At 48.4% G+C, this 22863-nt stretch overlaps 1 protein-coding gene across 1 annotated transcript in view; it reads left to right on the forward strand.

Annotated features, from left to right (window-relative positions):
* The window catches only part of ryr1b (ryanodine receptor 1b (skeletal)), a 151516-nt gene that overhangs the window by 39844 nt on the left and 88809 nt on the right, over window positions 1-22863 (forward strand). Inside the window, exons 4-17 of the mRNA XM_031795344.1 lie at window positions 4742-4816; window positions 7003-7081; window positions 7173-7285; window positions 9378-9477; window positions 9589-9685; window positions 12470-12544; window positions 13108-13264; window positions 13662-13826; window positions 16097-16218; window positions 16397-16583; window positions 18085-18220; window positions 19831-19926; window positions 20118-20236; window positions 21467-21600. Coding sequence (XP_031651204.1) covers window positions 4742-4816; window positions 7003-7081; window positions 7173-7285; window positions 9378-9477; window positions 9589-9685; window positions 12470-12544; window positions 13108-13264; window positions 13662-13826; window positions 16097-16218; window positions 16397-16583; window positions 18085-18220; window positions 19831-19926; window positions 20118-20236; window positions 21467-21600 — 1655 coding nt within the window. The remainder of the gene's footprint in view (window positions 1-4741; window positions 4817-7002; window positions 7082-7172; window positions 7286-9377; window positions 9478-9588; window positions 9686-12469; window positions 12545-13107; window positions 13265-13661; window positions 13827-16096; window positions 16219-16396; window positions 16584-18084; window positions 18221-19830; window positions 19927-20117; window positions 20237-21466; window positions 21601-22863) is intronic.

The following is a 22863-nucleotide window of genomic DNA, read 5'->3' on the forward strand; positions in this document are numbered from 1 at the left end:
TTAGCTAGCTGTAGCTGAAGCCTGGTCTTTCAAGACAGAAAACCGTGTTAGTTAGTTAGCTAGTTGTTGCTGAAGCCTGGTCTTTCCAGACAGAAAACTGTGTCAGTTAGCTAGTTGTAGCTGAAGCCTGACTTTTCCAGACAGAAAACTGTGTTAGTTAGTTAGCTAGTTGTAGCTGAAGCCTGACTTTTCCAGACAGAAAACTGTATTAGTTAGTTAGCTAGTTGTAGCTGAAGCCTTTCCAGACATAACTGTGTTAGTTAGCCAGTTGTAGCTGAAGCCTTTCCAGACATAACTGTGTTAGTTAGTTAGCTAGTTGTAGCTGAAGCTGTTCCAGACATAACCATGTTAGTTAGCTAGTTGTAGCTGAAGCCTTTCCAGACATAACCGTTTTAGTTAGTTAGCTAGTTGTAGCTGAAGCCTTTCCAGACATAACCATGTTAGTTAGCTAGTTGTAGCTGAAGCCTTTCCAGACATAACCGTTTTAGTTAGTTAGCTAGTTGTAGATGAAGCCTGTCCAGACATAACCGTGTTAGTTAGCTTGTTTTAGTTGAAGCCTTTCCAGACAGAACCATGTAAGTTAGCTAGTTGTAGCTGAAGCCTTTCCAGACAGAACCATGTTAGTTAGCTTGTTTTAGCTGAAGCCTGGTCAGGTTGGTGATGAGAATAGCATGGCATGCAGCCCAGCTGGTCCGGGAGAGTCCCGAATGACTGTGTCGGGGGGCAAGAGGCAAGGAAGGGTTACATGACACCCCCCAAAGGAGGAATTTTCTGGCTAGGCCAATACCCTTAATATCATAAACCCCCCCACCCCCTTCCCCCAGCCTGGTTTGACCTGTCACACCTGTCCCTCCCACCTCCCATACCCACCCACTCCACTGGTCTTATTGAAATAGATCATTCTAGATTGAGTTTGATTTAACCCAGGGATCTGAGGCCCACACTATTTCAGCCTGGGACTAAAGAATGTGTTGTTTTGCCAACTGACTCCTATGAATTGGCAAGGCAGCACACACAGATCTGGGATCAGATGACTGAATTGATCTCCTCTCACTAGACTAGCTAATCAATACACTACTGATGGTGGTGTTGTGGGGGATTTGTTATTATGACAATTCGTTTAAATAACGACAACACTAATTCTGTTTTCTTGTTTGAAATCTTGCTGGATGTTGAGAAAAGGTAGGTTTAATATTATCTGTAATTGTTGTGCTTTTATGTGGCAGATCATATGATGGGATGTGATTGGTTGTAACACTTTTATGCGTTTACTCCGTCTTTGGGTGTCGCTGTATCTCTCTCTCTCTCTCTGGGTGTACATCTCTCTCTCTCTGGGTGTCACTGTATCTCTCTCTCTCTCTCTGGGTGTCACTGCACCTCTCTCTCTCTGGGTGTACCTCTCTCTCTCTGGGTGTCACTGTACCTCTCTCTCTCTCTGGGTGTCACTGTACCTCTCTCTCTCTCTGGGTGTCACTGTACCTCTCTCTCTCTCTGGGTGTCAGTGTACCTCTCTCTCTGGGTGTCACTGTACCTCTCTCTCTCTCTGGGTGTCACTGTACCTCTCTCTCTCTCTGGGTGTCACTGTACCTCTCTCTCTGGGTGTCACTGTACCTCTCTCTCTCTCTCTCTCTGGGTGTCAGTGTACCTCTCTCTCTCTGGGTGTCAGTGTACCTCTCTCTCTCTGGGTGTCACTGTACCTCTCTCTCTCTCTGGGTGTCACTGTACCTCTCTCTCTCTCTGGGTGTCACTGCACCTCTCTCTCTCTGGGTGTCACTGTACCTCTCTCTCTGGGTGTCACTGTACCTCTCTCTCTCTGAGTGTCACTGTACCTCTCTCTCTGGGTGTCACTGTACCTCTCTCTCTCTGGGTGTACCTCTCTCTGGGTGTCAGTGTACCTCTCTCTCTGGGTGTCACTGTACCTCTCTCTCTCTCTGGGTGTCACTGTACCTCTCTCTCTCTCTGGGTGTCACTGTACCTCTCTCTCTCTCTGGGTGTCACTGCACCTCTCTCTCTCTGGGTGTCACTGTACCTCTCTCTCTGGGTGTCACTGTACCTCTCTCTCTCTGAGTGTCACTGTACCTCTCTCTCTGGGTGTCACTGTACCTCTCTCTCTCTGGGTGTACCTCTCTCTCTCTGGGTGTCACTGTACCTCTCTCTCTGGGTGTCACTGTACCTCTCTCTCTCTCTGGGTGTCACTGTACCTCTCTCTCTCTCTGGGTGTCACTGTACCTCTCTCTCTGGGTGTCACTGTACCTCTCTCTCTCTCTCTCTCTGGGTGTCAGTGTACCTCTCTCTCTCTGGGTGTCAGTGTACCTCTCTCCTCTCTGGGTGTCACTGTACCTCTCTCTCTCTCTGGGTGTCACTGTACCTCTCTCTCTCTCTGGGTGTCACTGCACCTCTCTCTCTCTGGGTGTCACTGTACCTCTCTCTCTGGGTGTCACTGTACCTCTCTCTCTCTGAGTGTCACTGTACCTCTCTCTCTGGGTGTCACTGTACCTCTCTCTCTCTGGGTGTACCTCTCTCTGGGTGTCAGTGTACCTCTCTCTCTTTGGGTGTCACTGTACCTCTCTCTCTCTGGGTGTACCCCTCTCTCTCTGGGTGTAACTGTACCTCTCTCCCTGGGTGTCACTGTACCCCTCTCTCTCTGGGTGTCACTGTACCTCTCTGGGTGTCAGTGTACCTCTCTGGGTGTCACTGTACCCCTCTCTCTCTGGGTGTCACTGTACCTCTCTCTCTCTCTGGGTGTCACTGTACCTCTCTCTCTCTCTGGGTGTCACTGCACCTCTCTCTCTCTGGGTGTCACTGTACCTCTCTCTCTGGGTGTCACTGTACCTCTCTCTCTCTGAGTGTCACTGTACATCTCTCTCTGGGTGTCACTGTACCTCTCTCTCTCTGGGTGTACCTCTCTCTGGGTGTCAGTGTACCTCTCTCTCTCTGGGTGTCACTGTACCTCTCTCTCTCTCTGGGTGTACCTCTCTCTCTCTGGGTGTCACTGTACCTCTCTCTCTCTGGGTGTCACTGTACCTCTCTCTCTCTGGGTGTCACTGTACCTCTCTCTCTGGGTGTCACTGTACCTCTCTCTCTCTGGGTGTCACTGTACCCCTCTCTCTCTGGGTGTCACTGTACCTCTCTCTCTCTGGGTGTCACTGTACCTATCTCTCTCTGGGTGTCACTGTACCTCTCTCTCTCTCTCTCTGGGTGTCACTGTACATCTCTGGGTGTAACTGTACCTCTCTCCCTGGGTGTCACTGTACCCCTCTCTCTCTGGGTGTCACTGTACCTCTCTGGGTGTCAGTGTACCTCTCTGGGTGTCACTGTACCCCTCTCTCTCTGGGTGTCACTGTACCTCTCTCTCTCTCTGGGTGTCACTGTACCCCTCTCTCTCTGGGTGTAACTGTACCTCTCTCTCCCTGGGTGTCACTGTACCCCTCTCTCTCTGGGTGTCACTGTACCTCTCTGGGTGTCAGTGTACCTCTCTGGGTGTCACTGTACCCCTCTCTCTCTGGGTGTACCTCTCTCTCTCTGGGTGTCACTGTACCTCTCTCTCTCTGGGTGTACCTCTCTCTCTCTCTGGGTGTCACTGTACCTCTCTTTCTCTCTCTGGGTGTCACTGTACCTCTCTTTCTCTCTCTGGGTGTACCTCTCTCTCTCTCTGGGTGTCACTGTACCTCTCTCTCTCTCTGGGTGTCACTGTACCTCTCTCTCTCTGGGTGTCACTGTGCTTCTCTCTCTCTCTCTGGGTGTCACTGTACCTCTCTCCCTCTGGGTGTCAGTGTACCTCTCTCTGGGTGTCACTGTACCTCTCTCTCTCTGGGTGTCACTGCACCTCTCTCTCTCTGTGGGTGTACCTCTCTCTCTCTGGGTGTCACTGTACCTCTCTCTGGGTGTTAGTGTACCTCTCTCTGGGTGTCAGTGTACCTCTCTCTCTCTGGGTGTCAGTGTACCTCTCTCTCTCTCTGGGTGTCACTGTACTTCTCTCTGGCTGTCAGTGTACCTCTCTCTGGGTGTCACTGTATCTCTCTCTCTCTGGGTGTCACTGTACCTCTCTCTGGGTGTCAGTGTACCTCTCTCTCTCTGGGTGTCAGTGCACCTCTCTCTCTCTGGGTGTCACTGTACCTCTCTCTGGGTGTCACTGTACCTCTCTCTCTCTGGGTGTCACTGTACCTCTCTCTCTCTCTTGGTGTACCTCTCTCTCTCTCTGGGTGTCACTGTACCTCTCTCTCTCTGGGTGTCACTGTACCTCTCTGGGTGTCACTGTACCTCTCTCTCTCTCTGGGTGTCATTGTACCTCTGGGTGTCATTGTACCTCTCTCTCTCTCTGGGTGTCATTGTACCTCTCTCTCTCTGGGTGTCATTGTACCGCTGGGTGTCAGTGTACCTCTCTCTCTCTGGGTGTCAGTGTACCTCTCTCTCTCTCTGGGTGTCATTGTACCTCTCTCTCTCTGGGTGTCAGTGTACCTCTCTCTCTCTCTGGGTGTCAGTGTACCTCTCTCTCTCTCTGGGTGTCATTGTACCTCTGGGTGTCAGTGTTAGTTGTGGATATGATATGTGAAGAAGAGATGCTCAATAATATTTTTCAACAATATCTCTTCTTGGTTGTTTTTGTCTTTCATATGCGAAGGAGATCCAGTTACCCCTCACAGATCCTGACTCTTTGAGCTGGAGGAGGCAAGGCCTTCCTCTGTAGACAATGTGTTAGTGCAGTCAGTTAACCCTGTGTGTGTGTCCGCTCTGTCCCCAGTCATCCCAAGGAGGAGGCCACCGCACGCTGCTGTACGGCCATGCTATCCTGCTCAGACACTACCACTCTAGCATGGTGAGAACCGTCTCTCCTTCTCTCTCTTTCTGTCTGTCTGTCTGTATGTCTGTCTGTCTGTCTGACTGTCTGTCTGTCTCTCTCTGTTTCTCTCTCTCTCTCCTTCTCTGTCTGTCTGTCTGTCTGTCTGTCTGTCTGTCTGTCTGTCTGTCTGTCTGTCTGTCTGTCTGTCTGTCTGTCTGTCTGTCTGTCTGTCTGTCTGTCTGTCTGTCTGTCTGTCTGTGTCTGTCTGTCTGTCTGTCTGTCTGTCTGTCTGTCTGTCTGTCTGTCTGTCTGTCTGTCTGTCTGTCTGTCTGTCTGTCTGTCTGTCTGTCTGTCTGTCTGTCTCTCTCTCTCTCTCTTTCTTTCTGTCTGTCTGTCTGTCTGTCTGTCTGTCTGTCTGTCTGTCTGTCTGTCTGTCTGTCTGTCTGTCTGTCTGTCTGTCTGTCTGTCTGTCTGTCTGTCTGTCTGTCTCTCTGTTTCTCTCTCTCTCTTTCTGTTTCTCTCTCTCTCTTTCTGTCTGTCTGTCTGTCTGTCTGTCTGTCTGTCTGTCTGTCTGTCTGTCTCTCTGTCTCTCTGTTTCTCTCTCTCTCTTTCTGTTTCTCTCTCTCTCTTTCTGTCTGTCTCTCTTTCTGTCTGTCTGTCTGTCTCTCTCTCTCTGTTTCTCTCTCTCTCTTTCTCTTTCTCGCTGTTTCTCTTTGGAATGAGACTCCATCTCTCCCTTATCTTCTTGTGATCTCCCACATGCATCCTTCTTGTTTGTGTTATTTACTCTGCCTCTTCAGTCTATATCAGTGGTTAGTCCCCGTACCCCTTCAAACATTCACCCTCCAGCTGTACCCCCTCTAGCACCAGGGTCAGCTGTACCCCCTCTAGCACCAGGGTCAGCTGTACCCCCTCTAGCACTAGGGTCAGCTGTACCCCCTCTAGCACTAGGGTCAGCTGTACCCCCTCTAGCACCAGGGTCAGCTGTACCCCCTCTAGCAGTAGGGTCAGCTGTACCCCCTCTAGCACCAGGGTCAGCTGTACCCCCTCTAGCACCAGGGTCAGCTGTACCCCCTCTAGCACTAGGGTCAGCTGTACCCCCTCTAGCACCAGGGTCAGCGCACTCTCAAATGTTGTTTTTTTGCCATCATTGTAAGCCTGCCACACACACACTATACGATACATTTATTAAACATAAGAATGAGTGTGAGTTTTTGTCACAACCTGACTTGTGGGAAGTGCAGCCATTTCCCCCACTGTGTTTCATGGAATACTCACTGGCCATTACACACAAACAAGATCCCACAAAACACAGTGGGGGAAATGGCTGCCTAAATATGATCCCCAATCAGAGACAAAAGGTGAAGTCATGGAATACTCACTGGCCATTACACACAAACAAGATCCCACAAAACACAGTGGGGGAAATGGCTGCCTAAATATGATCCCCAATCAGAGACAACAGCTAAACAGCTGCTTCTGATTGGGAACCATACCAGGTCAACATAAACATACGATAACCTAGATAAACACCCCCTAGTCACACCCCGGCCTAACCAACATAGAGAATAAAAGAGGCTCTCTATGGTGAGGGCGTGACAATGACTCACCACAGGTTTTTTTTATTTTTACCTTTATTTAAGTAGGCAAGTCAGTTAAGAACAAATTCTTATTTTCAATGACAGCCTAGGAACAGTGGGTTAACTGGTCTAGTGGGTTAACTGGTCTAGGAACAGTGGGTTAACTGGTCTAGGAACAGTGGGTTAACTGCCTTGTTCAGAGGCAGAACGACAGATTAGTACGTTGTCAGCTCGGGGGTTTGAACTTGCAACCTTCCGGTTACTAGTCCAACGCTCTAACCACTAGGATACCCTGCCACCCCAATGAGAAGGGTGTGCTTGAAAGGATACACATAACTCTGTAATGTTGGATTGTATTGGAGAGAGTCTCAGTCTTGAATCATTTTCCATGTGCCTGTATTTAGTTTTCATGCTAGTGAGGGCCGAGAATCCACTCTCACATACAGTATATATATATTTTTTATAAAATGGGAATCACATTTTAATTTGGTACCCCTCGACGGCATTGCGTGTACCCTTGGGGGGGTGCGTGTACCCTTGGGGGGGTGTGTGTACCGTAGTTTGGGGATACCTGGTCTACAGTATCTGAGGAATATCTCACTCTGCTCTCTCTCTCTCTCTGTGTCTCACTCTCCTTCTTAGTATCTGAGCTGCCTGACGACGTCTCGGTCACTAACAGATAAGCTGTCCTTCGATGTGGGCCTGCAAGAAGACTGCGTAGGTATGGACTAGAGGTCTTTACTAAGATAACATGTTCCTTGTAGACTTCCCCGATGAAACAATGTGAAATAAACGTGTGTGTCTCCCCCTAGGCGAGGCGTGTTGGTGGACGATTCACCCAGCGTCCAAACAGAGGTCAGAGGGAGAGAAGGTCAGGGTAGGAGATGACCTCATCCTGGTCAGCGTCTCCTCAGAGAGATACCTTGTAAGAACCTCCATCACCTCGTCTCCATCTCTCTATCGCTCCATCACCTCGTCTCCATCTCATCTGTCCATCTCTCTATCGCTCCATCTCATCTGTCCATCTCTCTATCGCTCCATCACCTAGTCTGCCCATCTCTCTATTGCTCCATCACCTCGTCTCCATCTCTCTATCGCTCCATCACCTTGTCTCCATCTCATCTGTCCATCTCTCTATCGCTCCATCACCTCGTCTCCATCTCTCTATCGCTCCATCACCTCGTCTCCATCTCATCTGCGCATCTCTCTATCGCTCCATCACCTCATCTGTCCATCTCTCTATCGCTCCATCACCTCATCTGTACATCTCTCTATCGCTCCATCACCTCGTCTCCATCTCATCTGTCCATCTCTCTATCGCTCCATCACCTCATCTGTCCATCTCTCTATCGCTCCATCACCTCATCTGTACATCTCTCTATCGCTCCATCACCTCGTCTCCATCTCATCTGTCCATCTCTCTATCGCTCCATCACCTCGTCTCCATCTCATCTGTCCATCTCTCTATCGCTCCATCACCTCGTCTCCATCTCATCTGTCCATCTCTCTATCGCTCCATCACCTCATCTGTCCATCTCTCTATCGCTCCATCACCTCATCTGTACATCTCTCTATCGCTCCATCACCTCGTCTCCATCTCATCTGTCCATCTCTCTATCGCTCCATCACCTCGTCTCCATCTCATCTGTCCGTCTCTCTATCGCTCCATCACCTCGTCTCCATCTCATATGTCCATCTCTCTACCGCTCCATCACCCCGTCTCCATCTCTATATCTGTCCATCACCTCATCTCTATCTCATCTGTCCATCTCTCTATCGCTCCATCACCTCGTCTCCATCTCATCTGTCCATCTCTCTATCACTCCATCACCTCGTCTCCATCTCATCTGTCCGTTTCTCTATCGCTCCATCACCTCATCTGTCCATCTCTCTATCGCTCCATCACCTCGTCTCCATCTCTATCGCTCCATCACCTCATCTCCATCTCATCTGTCCATCTCTCTATCGCTCCATCACCTCGTCTCCATCTCTATCGCTCCATCACCTCATCTCCATCTCATCTGTCCATCTCTCTATCACTCCATCACCCCGTCTCCATCTCTCTATCGCTCCATCACCTCGTCTCCATCTCATCTGTCCGTCTCTCTATCGCTCCATCACCTCGTCTCCATCTCATCTGTCCATCTCTCTATCGCTCCATCACCTCGTCTCCATCTCATCTGTCCATCTCTCTATCGTTCCATCACCTCGTCTCCATCTCATCTGTCCATGTCTCTATCGCTCCATCACCTCATCTCCATCTCATCTGTCCGTCTCTCTATCGCTCCATCACCTCGTCTCCATCTCATCTGTCCATCTCTCTATCGCTCCATCACCTCGTCTCTATCTCATCTGTCCATCTCTCTATCGCTCCATCACCTCGTCTCCATCTCTCTATCGCTCCATCACCTCGTCTCCATCTCATCTGTCCATCTCTCTATCGCTCCATCACCTCGTCTCCATCTCATCTGTCCATCTCTCTATCGCTCCATCACCTCACCTCCTCTGTCTTTTTTATTGGAAAACCTATTGGATGTCCTCTGGTGTGACTGATCTGATCACTCTCTCTCTCTGTGTGTCTCTCTCTGTCCCTCTCTCTGTCTCTCTCTCTCTGTCTCTCTCTGTCTCCCTCTCTGTCTTTCTCTCCCTCTCCCTCTCTGTCTTTCTCTCCCTCTCTCTCTCTCTCTCTCTCTCTCTCTGTCTCTTTGTCTCTCGCTCTGTCTCTCTCTCTCTGTCTCTGTCTCTCTCTGTCTTTGTCTCTCACTCTCACTCTCTCTCTCTCTCTCTCTGTCTCTCTCTCTGTCTTTGTCTCTCGCTCTTTCTCTCTCTCTCTGTCTCCCTCTGTCTTTGTCTCTCGCTCTTTCTCTCTCTCTCTTTCTCTGTCTCTCTCTGTCTCGCTCTCTCTCTCTCTTTCTCGGTCTCTCTGTCTCTCTCTCTCTCTCTCTGTCTATCTCTTTCTCTCTCTCTCTTTCTCTGTCTCTCTGTCTATCACTATCTCTATCTCTCTCTCTCTACAGCATTTGTCCTATGCCAGTGGTGATCTGATGGTGGATGCGTCCTTCATGCAGACTCTATGGAACATGAACCCTGTGTGTTCAGGCTGCGAGCTGGCTGAGGGTAACTCACCTTAGGATTCACCCTGGAGAGTACAGTCTGTGTGTTGTTGTTCCCTACAGGCTTCCTGGTCGGTGGTCCAGTCCTCAGACTGTGTGTTGTTGTTCCTTACAGGCTTCCTGGCCGGTGGTCAAGTCCTCAGACTGTTCCATGGTCACATGGATGAGTGTCTGGCCATCTCCATGCCTGACGACGGGGACGACAAACGCAGGTGAACAGAACAGCTGTCCTCTTGTTATCCTGTCCTGCTTTTATCCTGTTGTCCTGTCCTGCTCTGTCCTCCAGTTATCTTGTCCCTTTGTCCTCCTGTTACTCTGTCCTCCTGTCCTCCTGTCCCCCTGTTACCCTGTCCTCCTGTTATACTGTCCCCCTGTTACCCGGTCCTCCTGTTATACTGTCCTCCTGTTACTCTGTCCTCCTGTTATACTGTCCCCCTGTTACCCTGTCCTCCTGTTATACTGTCCTCCTGTTACTCTGTCCTCCTGTTATACTGTCCTCCTGTTATACTGTCCTCCTGTTACTCTGTCCTCCTGTTATACTGTCCTCCTGTTATACTGTCCTCCTGTTACTCTGTCCTCCTGTTATACTGTCCTCCTGTTATACTGTCCTCCTGTTACCCTGTCCTCCTGTTATACTGTCCTCCTGTTATCCTGTCCTCCTGTTATACTGTCCTCCTGTTACCCTGTCCTCCTGTTATACTGTCCTCCTGTCCTCCTGTTACCCTGTCCTCCTGTCCTCCTGTCCTCCTGTCCTCCTGTTATCCTGTCCTCCTGTCCTCCTGTTACCCTGTCCTCCTGTTATACTGTCCTCCTGTCCTCCTGTTATACTGTCCTCCTGTTATACTGTCCTCCTGTTATCCTGTCCTCCTGTTACCCTGTCCTCCTGTTACCCTGTCCTCCTGTCCTCCTGTTACCTTGTCCTCCTGTTATCCTGTTATACTGTCCTCCTGTCCTCCTGTTACCCTGTCCTCCTGTTATACTGTCCTCCTGTCCTCCTGTTATCCTGTCCTCCTGTTATACTGTCCTCCTGTTACCCTGTCCTCCTGTTATCCTGTCCTCCTGTTACCCTGTCCTCCTGTTATCCTGTCCTCCTGTTACCCTGTCCTCCTGTTATCCTGTCCTCCTGTTACCCTGTCCTCCTGTTATACTGTCCTCCTGTTACCCTGTCCTCCTGTTACCCTGTCCTCCTGTTATACTGTCCTCCTGTTATCCTGTCCTCCTGTTATCCTGTCCTCCTGTTATACTGTCCTCCTGTTATACTGTCCTCCTGTTACCCTGTCCTCCTGTTATACTGTCCTCCTGTCCTCCTGTTATACTGTCCTCCTGTCCTCCTGTTACCCTGTCCTCCTGTCCTCCTGTTATACTGTCCTCCTGTCCTCCTGTTACCCTGTCCTCCTGTTACCCTGTCCTTCTGTTATACTGTCCTCCTGTCCTCCTGTTACCCTGTCCTCCTGTTACCCTGTCCTCCTGTCCTCCTGTTATACTGTCCTCCTGTCCTCCTGTTACCCTGTCCTCCTGTTACCCTGTCCTCCTGTTACCCTGTCCTCCTGTTACCTTGTCCTCCTGTTATACTGTCCTCCTGTTACGCTGTTACCCTGTCTTCTTGTTACCCTGTCCTCCCGTCCTCCTGTTATCCTGTCCTCCTGTTATCCTGTCCTCCTGTTACCCTGTCCTCCCGTCCTCCTGTTATCCTGTCCTCCTGTTACCCTGTCCTCCCGTCCTCCTGTTATCCTGTCCTCCTGTTATACTGTCCTCGGGGTCCTCCTGTTATCCTGTCCTCCTGTCACCCTGTCCTCCCGTCCTCCTGTTATCCTGTCCTCCTGTTATCCTGTCCTCCTGTCCTCCTGTTACCCTGTCCTCCTGTTACCCTGTCCTCCTGTCCTCCTGTTATCCTGTCCCCCTGTCCTCCTGTTACCCTGTCCTCCTGTTATACTATCCCCCTGTTACCCTGTCCTCCTGTTATACTGTCCCCCTGTTACCCTGTCCTCCTGTTACCCTGTCCTCCTGTTACCATGTCCCTCGAACATCAACAAAGATACACACTTGTCATTTGTTCCGGCTGTTATAATTTTCTGTATTTTCAACTCCTCCTCCTCCTTTACCTCCTTTTCACCCTCCTCTTTCTCTACCTTCTCTACCTCCTCCTCCTTCACTGCCTCCTCTTCCTCCTCCTCTTTCTCTACCTCCTCTTCCCTCCTCCTCTTTCTCTACCTCATCTTCCTCCTCCTCTTTCTCTACCTCCTCTTCATACTCCTCCTTCTCTACCTCATCTTCCTCCTCCTATTTCTCTACCTCCTCTTCATACTCCTCCTTCTCTACCTCCTCTTCCTCCACCTCTTTCTCTACCTCATCTTCCTCCTCCTATTTCTCTACCTCCTCTTCCTCCTCCTATTTCTCTACCTCCTCTTCCTCCTCCTCTTTCTCTACCTCATCTGCCTCCTCCTATTTCTCTACCTCCTCTTCATACTCCTCCTTCTCTACCTCCTCTTCCTCCTCCTCGTTCTCTACCTCCTCTTCCTCCTCCTATTTCTCTACCTCCTCTTCCTCCTCCTCTTTCTCTACCTCCTCTTCCTCCTCCTATTTCTCTACCTCCTCTCCCTCCTCCTCTTTCTCTACCTCCTCTTCCTCCTCCTATTTCTCTACCTCCTCTTCCTCCTCCTCTTTCTCTACCTCATCTACCTCCTCCTCCTTCTCTACCTCCTCTTCCTCCTCCTTCTCACCCACTTCCTCCTCCTTCTCTTCCCCTTCCTCCTCCTCCAACCTGCTCCTCCCTCCTCCTCTTTCTCTACCTCCTCTTCCTCCTCCTATTTCTCTACCTCCTCTTCCTCCTCCTCTTTCTCTACCTCATCTACCTCCTCCTCCTTCTCTACCTCCTCTTCCTCCTCCTTCTCACCCACTTCCTCCTCCTTCTCTTCCCCTTCCTCCTCCTCCAACCTGCTCCTCCCTCCTCCTCCTACTTTTGCTCCTACTTTTGCTCCTCCTCCTCCTCTCTGTAGCACCGCCCACTATGAAGGAGGAGCCGTGTGTAGCCAGGCCCGTTCTTTATGGAGACTGGAGCCTCTGAGAATCAGGTTACTGGCTCTTCTGTCTGTTCCCCATAACATAAAAACACAACTGTGTTGTTTTCATAAAGACTCCAATTCACTACTTAAAGGGATTCTTCTGGATTTTTGGCAATAAAGCCCTTTATCTACTTCCCGGAGTCATGCCTCTGTCGCGCAGTTTGAAGGAAGTTGCTAACTAGTGTTAAGCCAATTGCTAACTACCATTAGCACAATTACTGGAAGTAAATGGTAACTGCTAGCATGCTAGTCATTACGTTAACGCTAGTTAGCATTGGCTTCAGAAAACTACCTCTAAATTCCTTCATACTGGACTCCAGGGAAGTAAATAAATGGCTTCATTGCCCAAAATCCCAAAGTACCCCTTTAATTGATTAACCATAGACGTGTTCCTTCCTGCGCGTTTTGAAAGGTACCTTATGCAGAGTCTCAATGCAAATGCTAATAAAAAATGCTAAATGCTAAAAGCTGTAAACAAGTGTCAGTGTTCTTCAATTTGCTCCAAAACAAAGCATGAATCCGTGTAGCAGTAACATGTTGAGGCTAAGTGTGTCCCTTGTCTGCCCCGGTAGCTGGAGCGGCAGCCACATGAAGTGTGGCCAGTCGTTCCGTGTGCGCCACATCACCACGGGCCGTTACCTCTGTCTGGACGAGGAGAAGGGCCTAATGGTCCTCGACCCTGAGAGGGCCAACACCAAACTGTCTGCCTTCAGCTTCCGTGTGTCAAAGGTCAGATACCCTCACTGTTAATCTATTGTCAATGTTCTGGTCGTTGCTCAGTTGTTTTGGTGTTGTTCTAGTGTTGTTTATTACTGTAAACTCAGAACTCATGGTCATAACTAGGGAGTTTCCCTATATCACGAAAAACTCTGGGTCTTCATTGGTCAGGTGACAGATCAGAACTCAGGGACCTAGTCGTAGCCTATGATGCTCTCCCTCATGTTCCCTTCTTCTTCTACTTTTTCTACTTTCTTCTTCTTCTACTTCTTCTTCTTCTACTTCTTCTTCTACTTCTTCTACTTTTTCTTCTTCTGCTTCTACTTCTTCTTCTGCTTCTACTTCTTCTTCTTCTTCTTTTTCTCTTCTTTCTCTCCTACATTGCCCACAAACTGGTTCCCTTGAGCAGGAGAAGGTGGAACAGGCTCGTAAGCGAGACGTGGAGGGAATGGGCATCCCAGAGATCAAGTATGGAGAGTCCATGTGTTTTGTCCAGCACGTGTCCACCAGCCTGTGGCTTACCTACGCCTCCCTGGATGCTAAGGCTGCTCGCCTGGGGACCATGAAGAGGAAGGTAGGGGCTGGGTTTAAGGTTTATTTAAAGGTATAGTTTGAGATTTTGTCAAGTAAGTCCACTAACCTGGAGTCAGGTAAAGTCATGGATATCATTTTTATGTCTCGTCGTGCAGATTGAAGAAAGTTGAAGGTCATTTCCGGAGCCATTGCTAGCTAGCGTTAGAGCAAAGACTAGAAGTCTATGGGATTAGCTAGCGTTAGAGCAAAGACTAGAAGTCTATGGGATTAGCTAGCGTTAGAGCAAAGACAAGAAGTCTATGGGATTAGCTAGCGTTAGAACAAAGACTAGAAGTCTATGGGATTAGCTAGCGTTAGAGCAAAGACTAGACGTCTATGGGATTAGCTAGCTCTAGAGCAGAGACTAGAAGTCTATGGGATTAGCTAGCGTTAGAGCAAAGACTAGACGTCTATGGGATTAGCTAGCTCTAGAGCAGAGACTAGAAGTCTATGGGATTAGCTAGCGTTAGAGCAAAGACTAGAAGTCTATGGGATTAGCTAGCGTTAGAGCAAAGACTAGAAGTCTATGGGATTAGCTAGCGTTAGAGCAAAGACGAGAAGTCTATGGGATTAGCTAGCATTAGCACAAATAGCTAGTTGATTCCATAGAATTCCAGTCATTGTGCTAGCTCTAGTTAGCAATGTCTACAGAAACTATCTTCAACTTCCTTCAAAATGCATGAAGAAACAAAAATGGTATCTATGAGTTCATCTGACTCTGGGTAAAAAAAAAAGAATTGTACCTTTATTTAACTAGACAAGTCAGTGAAGAACAAATTCTTATTTACAATGACAGCCTAGGAACAGTGGGTTAACTGGCCTAGGAACAGTGGGTTAACTGGTCTAGGAACAGTGGGTTAACTGCCTTGTTCAGAGGCAGAACAACAGATTTTTACCTTGTCAGCTCGCGGATTCGATCTTACAACCATTCAGTTATTAGTCCGACGCTCTAACCACTAGGCTACCTGCCGAACCACTTATCTATGACTCTGGGTAAATGGCTTAATTTACAAAATTTTAAACTATCCCTTTAACAGACAGAAACATACCCCTAGTGAAAAAAAGGCAGGGGCTTAGGCTCATTCAACATGGATATATATAGAAACATAACCCTAACTCTGGGGCCCATGAAGAGAAAGGTACGGTCTGGTGCAGTTACCATTGAATGCTCCTGCAGACAGCTGCTCTCGGGACCACTAGGGACCGCTGTTCTCAGGATCACTAGGGACCACTGTTCTCAGGATCACTAGGGACCACTGTTCTCAGGACCACTAGGGACCACTGTTCTTGGGATCACTAGGGGCCACTGTTCTCAGGACCACTAGGGACCACTGTTCTCAGGATCACTAGGGACCACTGTTCTCGGGACCACTAGGGACCACTGTTCTCAGGACCACTAGGGACCACTGTTCTCAGGACCACTAGGGACCATTATTCTCTGGACCACTAGGGACCACTGCTCTAGGGACCACTACTCTAGGGACCACTAGGGACCATTGTTCTCAGGACCACTGCTCTCTGGACCACTAGGGACCATTGCTCTCTGGACCACTAGGGACCACTGTTCTCGGGACCACTAGGGACCACTGTTCTCAGGACCACTAGGGACCACTAGGGACCACTGTTTTCGGGACAACTAGGGACCACTGTTCTCAGGACCACTAGGGACCCCTAGGGACCACTGTTCTCGGGACCACTAGGGACCACTGTTCTCAGGACCACTAGGGACCACTAGGGACCACTAGGGACCACTGTTCTCGGGATCACTAGGGACCACTGTTCTCAGGACCACTAGGGACCACTAGGGACCACTGTTCTCAGGACCACTAGGGACCACTGTTCTCAGGACCACTAGGGACCACTAGAGACCGCTTGGGACCACTAGAGACCACTAAGGACCACTAGGGACCGCTGCTCCTGAGTGGCGTAGTGGTCTAAGACACTGCATCTCAGTGCAAGAGGCGTCACTGAAATCCCTGGTTCGAATCCAAGCTGCATCACATCCGTCCATGATTGGGAGTCCCATAGGGCGGTGCACAGTTGGCCCAGCGTCGTCCGTTTTGGCCGTCACTGTAAATAAGAAGTTGTTCTTAATTGACTTGCCTCGTTAAATAAAGGTGAGAAGAAAAATTGGTTGCACTAATGAGTTGTTCTCTGTGATAACCAAGCTTCCTCACCAGCCCGATGCTGGGCGTGTGTACACCTACTAGATGGAAAACTGCTTCATTGTCTTTTAGTGTTGGTTCTCAATCCCCCTTCTCCTGTCCCCAGGCCATTCTGCACCAGGAGGGTCACATGGACGATGCCCTGACTGTGGCCCGGTCCCAGACAGAGGAGTCTCAGGCTGCTAGGATGATCTTTAGCACCACAGGACTCTTCAGGCAGTTCATCAAGTACGACCATTACACACACACACACACACACACACACACGTTTTGGACATTTCCACTGGAAGGTCTTTGTCAGGCCGACAAACAGTGTGCAGACATCTCTATTCTCCTCGTAATATAATTGTACCCTGCAGTTCTTGGATGTACTTTTGACTTTACGTGTGCGTGTGTTCTGTCCCAGGGGTCTGGACTCCCTGCAGGGGAAGAATAAGTCCCCTGTCCCCGTGCCTCTACCCCTGGACGGGGTCGTCCTCTCCCTGCAGGACCTTATCTTCTACTTCCGTCCCCCCGAAGACGAGCTGGAACACGAAGAGAAACAGACAAAGCTGCGCTCCCTCCGAAACCGACAGAACCTCTTCCAAGAGGAGGTCAATATCAATAATCTTTTCAGATTTAAAGTCCGTACAGTGACTACTTAAATGTTCTTGAGATGGTTTGGCTTCAACTCGACTGAAGCGCTGTCCATTCACCTCCTGAAGAGTAGATTCACCATGTACTACGGTGTGTTGATATTATATAAATGTGGTTGTGGACCAAAAGTACTTGAAACCACTGAAGCACTCAGGACTGGTTGATGTTATGGATCGCGAACTAACCCTATCACCATGTGGGTACAGGATCTAATCCTATGACCACGTGGGTACAGGATCTAACCCTATGACCACGTGGGTACAGGATCTAACCCTATGACCACGTGGGTATAGGATCTAATCCTATGACCACATGGGTATAGGATCTAACCCTATGACCACATGGGTGCAGGATCTAACCCTATGACCACGTGGGTACAGGATCTAACCCTATAACCACATGGGTGCAGGATCTAACCCTATGACCACGTGGGTACAGGATCTAACCCTATGACCACGTGGGTACAGGATCTAATCCTATGACCACGTGGGTACAGGATCTCCCCCTATGACCACGTGGGTACATGATCTAATCCTATGACCACGTGGGTACAGGATCTAATCCTATGACCACGTGGGTACAGGATCTAACCCTATGACCACATGGGTACAGGATCTAACCCTATGACCACGTGGGTATAGGTTCTAACCCTATGACCACGTGGGTACAGGATCTAACCCTATGACCACATGGGTACAGGATCTAACCCTATGACCACGTGGCTACAGGATCTAACCCTATGACCACGTGGGTACAGGATCTAATCCTATGACCACGTGGGTACAGGATCTCACCCTATGACCACGTGGGTACAGGATCTAATCCTATGACCACGTGGGTACAGGATCTAATCCTATGACCACGTGGGTACAGGATCTAATCCTATGACCACATGGGTACAGGATCTAACCCTATGACCACGTGGGTACAGAATCTAACCCTATGACCACGTGGGTACAGAATCAGACTCTATGACCACGTGGGTATAGGTTCTAACCCTATGACCACGTGGGTATAGGTTCTAACCCTATGACCACATGGGTATAGGTTCTAAGCCTATGGCCACGTGCGTATAGGTTCTAACCCTATGACCACGTGGGTAGAGGATCTAACCCTATGACCATGTGGGTATAGGTTCTAACCCTATGACCACGTGGGTATAGGTTCTAACCCTATGACCACGTGGGTAGAGGATCTAACCCTATGACCACGTGGGTATAGGTTCTAAGCCTATGGCCACGTGCGTATAGGTTCTAACCCTATGACCACGTGGGTAGAGGATCTAACCCTATGACCACGTGGGTACAGAATCAGACTCTATGACCACGTGGGTACAGGATCTAACCCTATGACCACGTGGGTACAGAATCAGACTCTATGACCACGTGGGTACAGAATCAGACTCTATGACCACGTGGGTATAGGTTCTAACCCTATGTGTGTTGACCTCTCCAACAGGGTATGATCACCATCGTGCTAGAGTGTATCGACCGTCTGAACGTTTACAACACTGCTGCTCACTTCTCTGAGTTCGCCGGAGAGGAGGCCGCTGAGTCCTGGAAGGAGATTGTCAACTTGCTCTATGAGCTGCTGGGTATGACAAAGAGTTTTATTGTACAGTCCACAAAGTGTATCTTCTGCTTTAATCCCACTGTTTATCAGTGCATAGCTTTAGAATAGATCAGATTGGAACACGTTTGACGAAATGTACTGTCTATGTATACAGAAACAGAAACACTATGTATACAGAAGCAGAAACACTATGTATACAGAAGCAGAAACACTATGTATACAGAAGCAGAAACACTATGTATACAGAAACAGAAACACTATGTATACAGAAGCAGAAACACTATGTATACAGAAGCAGAAACACTATGTATACAGAAGCAGAAACACTATGTATACAGAAGCAGAAACACTATGTATACAGAAGCAGAAACACTATGTATACAGAAGCAGAAACACTATGTATACAGAAGCAGAAACACTATGTATACAGAAGCAGAAACACTATGTATACAGAAGCAGAAACACTATGTATACAGAAGCATTGAATCACTCATACTTAAAATAAAACCAGCAGTAAAAAAACATGCATGATGAAGTGGAGGCTGAATACGGTTGGTGTTGATGATTCAACACATCTCTCCTACCTGTTCTCTCTCCTACCTCTTCCCTGTTCTCTCTCCTACCTCCTCCCTGTTGTCCCTCCCTCCACCTCTTCCCTGTTCTCTCTCCTACCTCCTCCCTGTTGTCCCTCTCTCCTACCTCCTCCCTGTTCTCTCTCCTACCTGTTCTCTCTCCTACCTCTTCCCTGTTCTCTCTCCTACCTCCTCCCTGTTCTCCCTCCCTCCTACCTCTTCCCTGTTCTCTCTCCTACCTCCTCCCTGTTCTCCCTCCACCTCTTCCCTGTTCTCTCTCCTACCTCCTCCCTGTTGTCCCTCTCTCCTACCTCCTCCCTGTTGTCCCTCCCTCCACCTCTTCCCTGTTGTCCCTCTCTCCTACCTGTTCCCTGTTGTCCCTCCACCTCCTCCCTGTTCTCCCTCCACCTCCTCCCTGTTCTCCCTCCACCTCCTCCCTGTTCTCCCTCTCCCACCTCTTCCCTGTTCTCCCTCTCTCCACCTCCTCCCTGTTCTCCCTCTCTCCACCTCCTCCCTGTTGTCCCTCCACCTGTTCCCTGTTGTCCCTCCACCTGTTCCCTGTTGTCCCTCCACCTGTTCCCTGTTCTCCCTCCACCTCCTCCCTGTTCTCCCTCCCTCCACCTGTTCCCTGTTCTCCCTCCACCTCTTCCCTGTTCTCCCTCCCTCCACCTCTTCCCTGTTCTCCCTCCCTCCACCTCTTCCCTGTTCTCCCCCCCTCCACCTCTTCCCTGTTCTCCCTCCCTCCACCTGTTCCCTGTTCTCTCTCCTTCCACCTCTTCCCTGTTCTCTCTCCTACCTCTTCCCTGTTCTCTCTCCTACCTCTTCCCTGTTCTCCCTCTCTCCACCTGTTCCCTGTTCTCCCTCCCTCCACCTCTTCCCTGTTCTCCCTCCCTCCACCTCTTCCCTGTTCTCCCTCCCTCCACCTCTTCCCTGTTCTCCCTCCCTCCACCTCTTCCCTGTTCTCCCTCCACCTCTTCCCTGTCCTCCCTCCACCCCTTCCCTGTTCTCCCTCCACCCCTTCCCTGTTCTCCCTCCACCTCTTCCCTGTTCTCCCTCCCAGCCTCTCTGATCAGGGGGAACCGTTCTAACTGTGCGCTGTTCTGTGATAACCTGGACTGGCTGGTCAGCAAACTGGACCGGTTGGAGGCCTCTTCAGGTACCTAGAGTTCTGCTCGATGCCACTCACCCTGGCTAGGGGCAGGAGTTTTTCCTGGTTTAGGCTGTGTAGTTACTGATAAGGAAAAACTCAGGGCACTACCCATTATATATCTGACTTGAAGGTTCTTTCAGCACAGGACCGCGTTCATCACCCATTTCTCCCTCCCTCCCTCTCCTCCCTCGCTCCAGGTATCTTGGAGGTGTTGCACTGTGTCCTGATTGAGAGTCCAGAGGTTCTGAACATCATTCAGGAGAACCACATCAAATCTATCATCTCTTTGCTGGACAAACATGGCAGAAACCACAAGGTCAGTGATGTCTGGTGTCTGGTGTTAGCAGTGTAGTGGTGGAACTTCCATCATCAATCTGCCACCTTAAATTACTGCAAATATCAAACGGTCAAGAGGCCAAGGGGCCAAAGGGAAGGGGTAGGGAGTGAATCGGGACCAGCTGAGTTACTTCACAGTTTGGAACCCACACTTCCTTAAACTTTCCTCACATTTCCTTGTCTCTGTCACTGTCTCTCTGTCACTGTCTCTCTCTGTCTCTGTCACTGTCTCTCTGTCTCTGTCACTGTCTCTCTGTCACTGTCTCTCTGTCACTGTCTCTCTCTCTGTCTCTCTCTCTCTCTCTCTGTCTCTCTCTCTCTGTCTCTCTGTCTCTCTGTCTCTGTCACTGTCTCTCTCAATTCAATTCAATTCAATTCAAGGGCTTTATTGGCATGGGAAACATGTGTTAACATTGCCAAAGCAAGTGAGGTAGACAACATACAAAGTGAATATATAAAGTGAAAAACAACAAAAATTAACAGTAAACATTACACATACAGAAGTTTCAAAACAGTAAAGACATTACAAATGTCATATTATATATATATATATATATACACAGTGTTCTAACAATGTACAAATGGCTAAAGGACACAAGATAAAATAAATAAGCATAAATATGGGTTGTATTTACAATGGTGTTTGTTCTTCACTGGTTGCCCTTTTCTCGTGGCAACAGGTCACAAATCTTGCTGCTGTGATGGCACACTGTGGAATTTCACCCAGTAGATATGGGAGTTTTTCAAAATTGGATTTGTTTTCAAATTCTTTGTGGATCTGTGTAATCTGAGGGAAATATGTCTCTCTAATATGGTCATACATTGGGCAGGAGGTTAGGAAGTGCAGCTCAGTTTCCACCTCATTTTGTGGGCAGTGAGCACATAGCCTGTCTTCTCTTGAGAGCCATGTCTGCCTACGGCGGCCTTTCTCAATAGCAAGGCTATGCTCACTGAGTCTGTACATAGTCAAGGCTTTCCTTAATTTTGGGTCGGTCACAGTGGTCAGGTATTCTGCCGCTGTGTACTTTCTGTGTAGGGCCAAATAGCATTCTAGTTTGCTCTGTTTTTTTGTTAATTCTTTCCAATGTGTTAAGTAGTTATCTTTTTGTTTTCTCATGATTTGGTTGGGTCCTCTCTGTCTCTGTCTCTCTGTCTCTCTCTCTGTCTCTCTCTCTCTGTCTCTCTCTCTCTCTGTCTCTGTCTCTCCTAGGTGTTGGACGTGCTCCGGTCTCTTTGTGTGTGTAACGGTGTGGCTGTAAGGTCCAATCAGAACCTCATCACAGAGAATCTATTTCCAGGTCGCGATCTCCTATTGCAGACCAACATCGTCAACTACGTAACCAGGTAATATATAATATAATATATAGCAGTATATACTGTTAAGAAATCATTCATAATATATAATATATACTGTTAACATATCATTCACAATATAATATATACTGTTAACATAACATTCATAATATATAATATTGTTACGGTTTTCTAGGTGTGAAGGATAGTCGGACCAAAATGCAGCGTGTAGATTGCGATCCATGTTTATTAAACTGAAGTAACACGAACCTAAATACAAACACTACAAAACAATAAACGTAATGAAAACCAAAACAGCCTAATACTGGTGCACATACACACAGAAAAAGGACATAAAGACACTAAGGACAATCACCCACAAAACCCAACACAAAACAGGCTACTTAAATATGGTTCCCAATCAGAGACAATGACTAACACCTGCCTCTGATTGAGAACCATATCAGGCCAAACATAGAAATAGACAAACCAGACACACAACATAGAATGCCCACCCAGCTCACGTCCTGACCAACACTAAAACAAGGAAAACACATACGAACGATGGTCAGACCGTGACAAATATATACTGTTAAGAAATCATTCATACCCCTTATTCCACATTTTGTTGTGCTACAGCTTGAATTCAAAATGGATTAAATGGATATTTTCCTCACCCATCTACATAATACCCCATAATGACAAAGTGAAAACACGTTTTTAGATAAACGTTTAGTTTTACTGAAAATGAAATACAGAAATATCATTATAAATAAATATATATATATATATTATACAATATATAAATATCAAATTTACATAAGTATTCACATCCCCCAATACATACAATGAAAACAACTTTCTACCTAAATTAGAAACTTATAATATCTGAAAATGTAGCTAGACTCTTCCACGGAACCCAAACCGGCTGTGCGCGTGCGCCACCGTGCATAAATTAACTTTGTCCCCCTACACCAAACGCGATCACCAATTGCGACCTGGCCAAGATAAAGCAAAGCAGTTCGACACAATGAAGGGACTGTGGGAAGCCAGGAAGAATTTAGTCAAGACAGGGAGAGATTGGGGTTGGAAGGGATAGTGAGAAGGGTGGAAGGTGATTTGAGGGGGAAGATGAAGAGGGAGGAGAGGAAGTGGGGGAAGCATGCGGCACGGGAGTAGGTATTGGTTAGGTATGATGGGGAGGGACGATGCTCCCCTGAGGTTTGTTTTTGTTTGATGTTTTTGTAAATATAATTAATTAAGAATGAATGAGAATTATGATTTTGTAATAGTATGAATGGTTTTGAATGTAAT

The sequence above is a fragment of the Oncorhynchus kisutch genome, linkage group LG18, assembly GCF_002021735.2.
Source record: "Oncorhynchus kisutch isolate 150728-3 linkage group LG18, Okis_V2, whole genome shotgun sequence".
In the NCBI taxonomy this organism is placed as follows: Eukaryota; Metazoa; Chordata; class Actinopteri; order Salmoniformes; family Salmonidae; genus Oncorhynchus; species Oncorhynchus kisutch.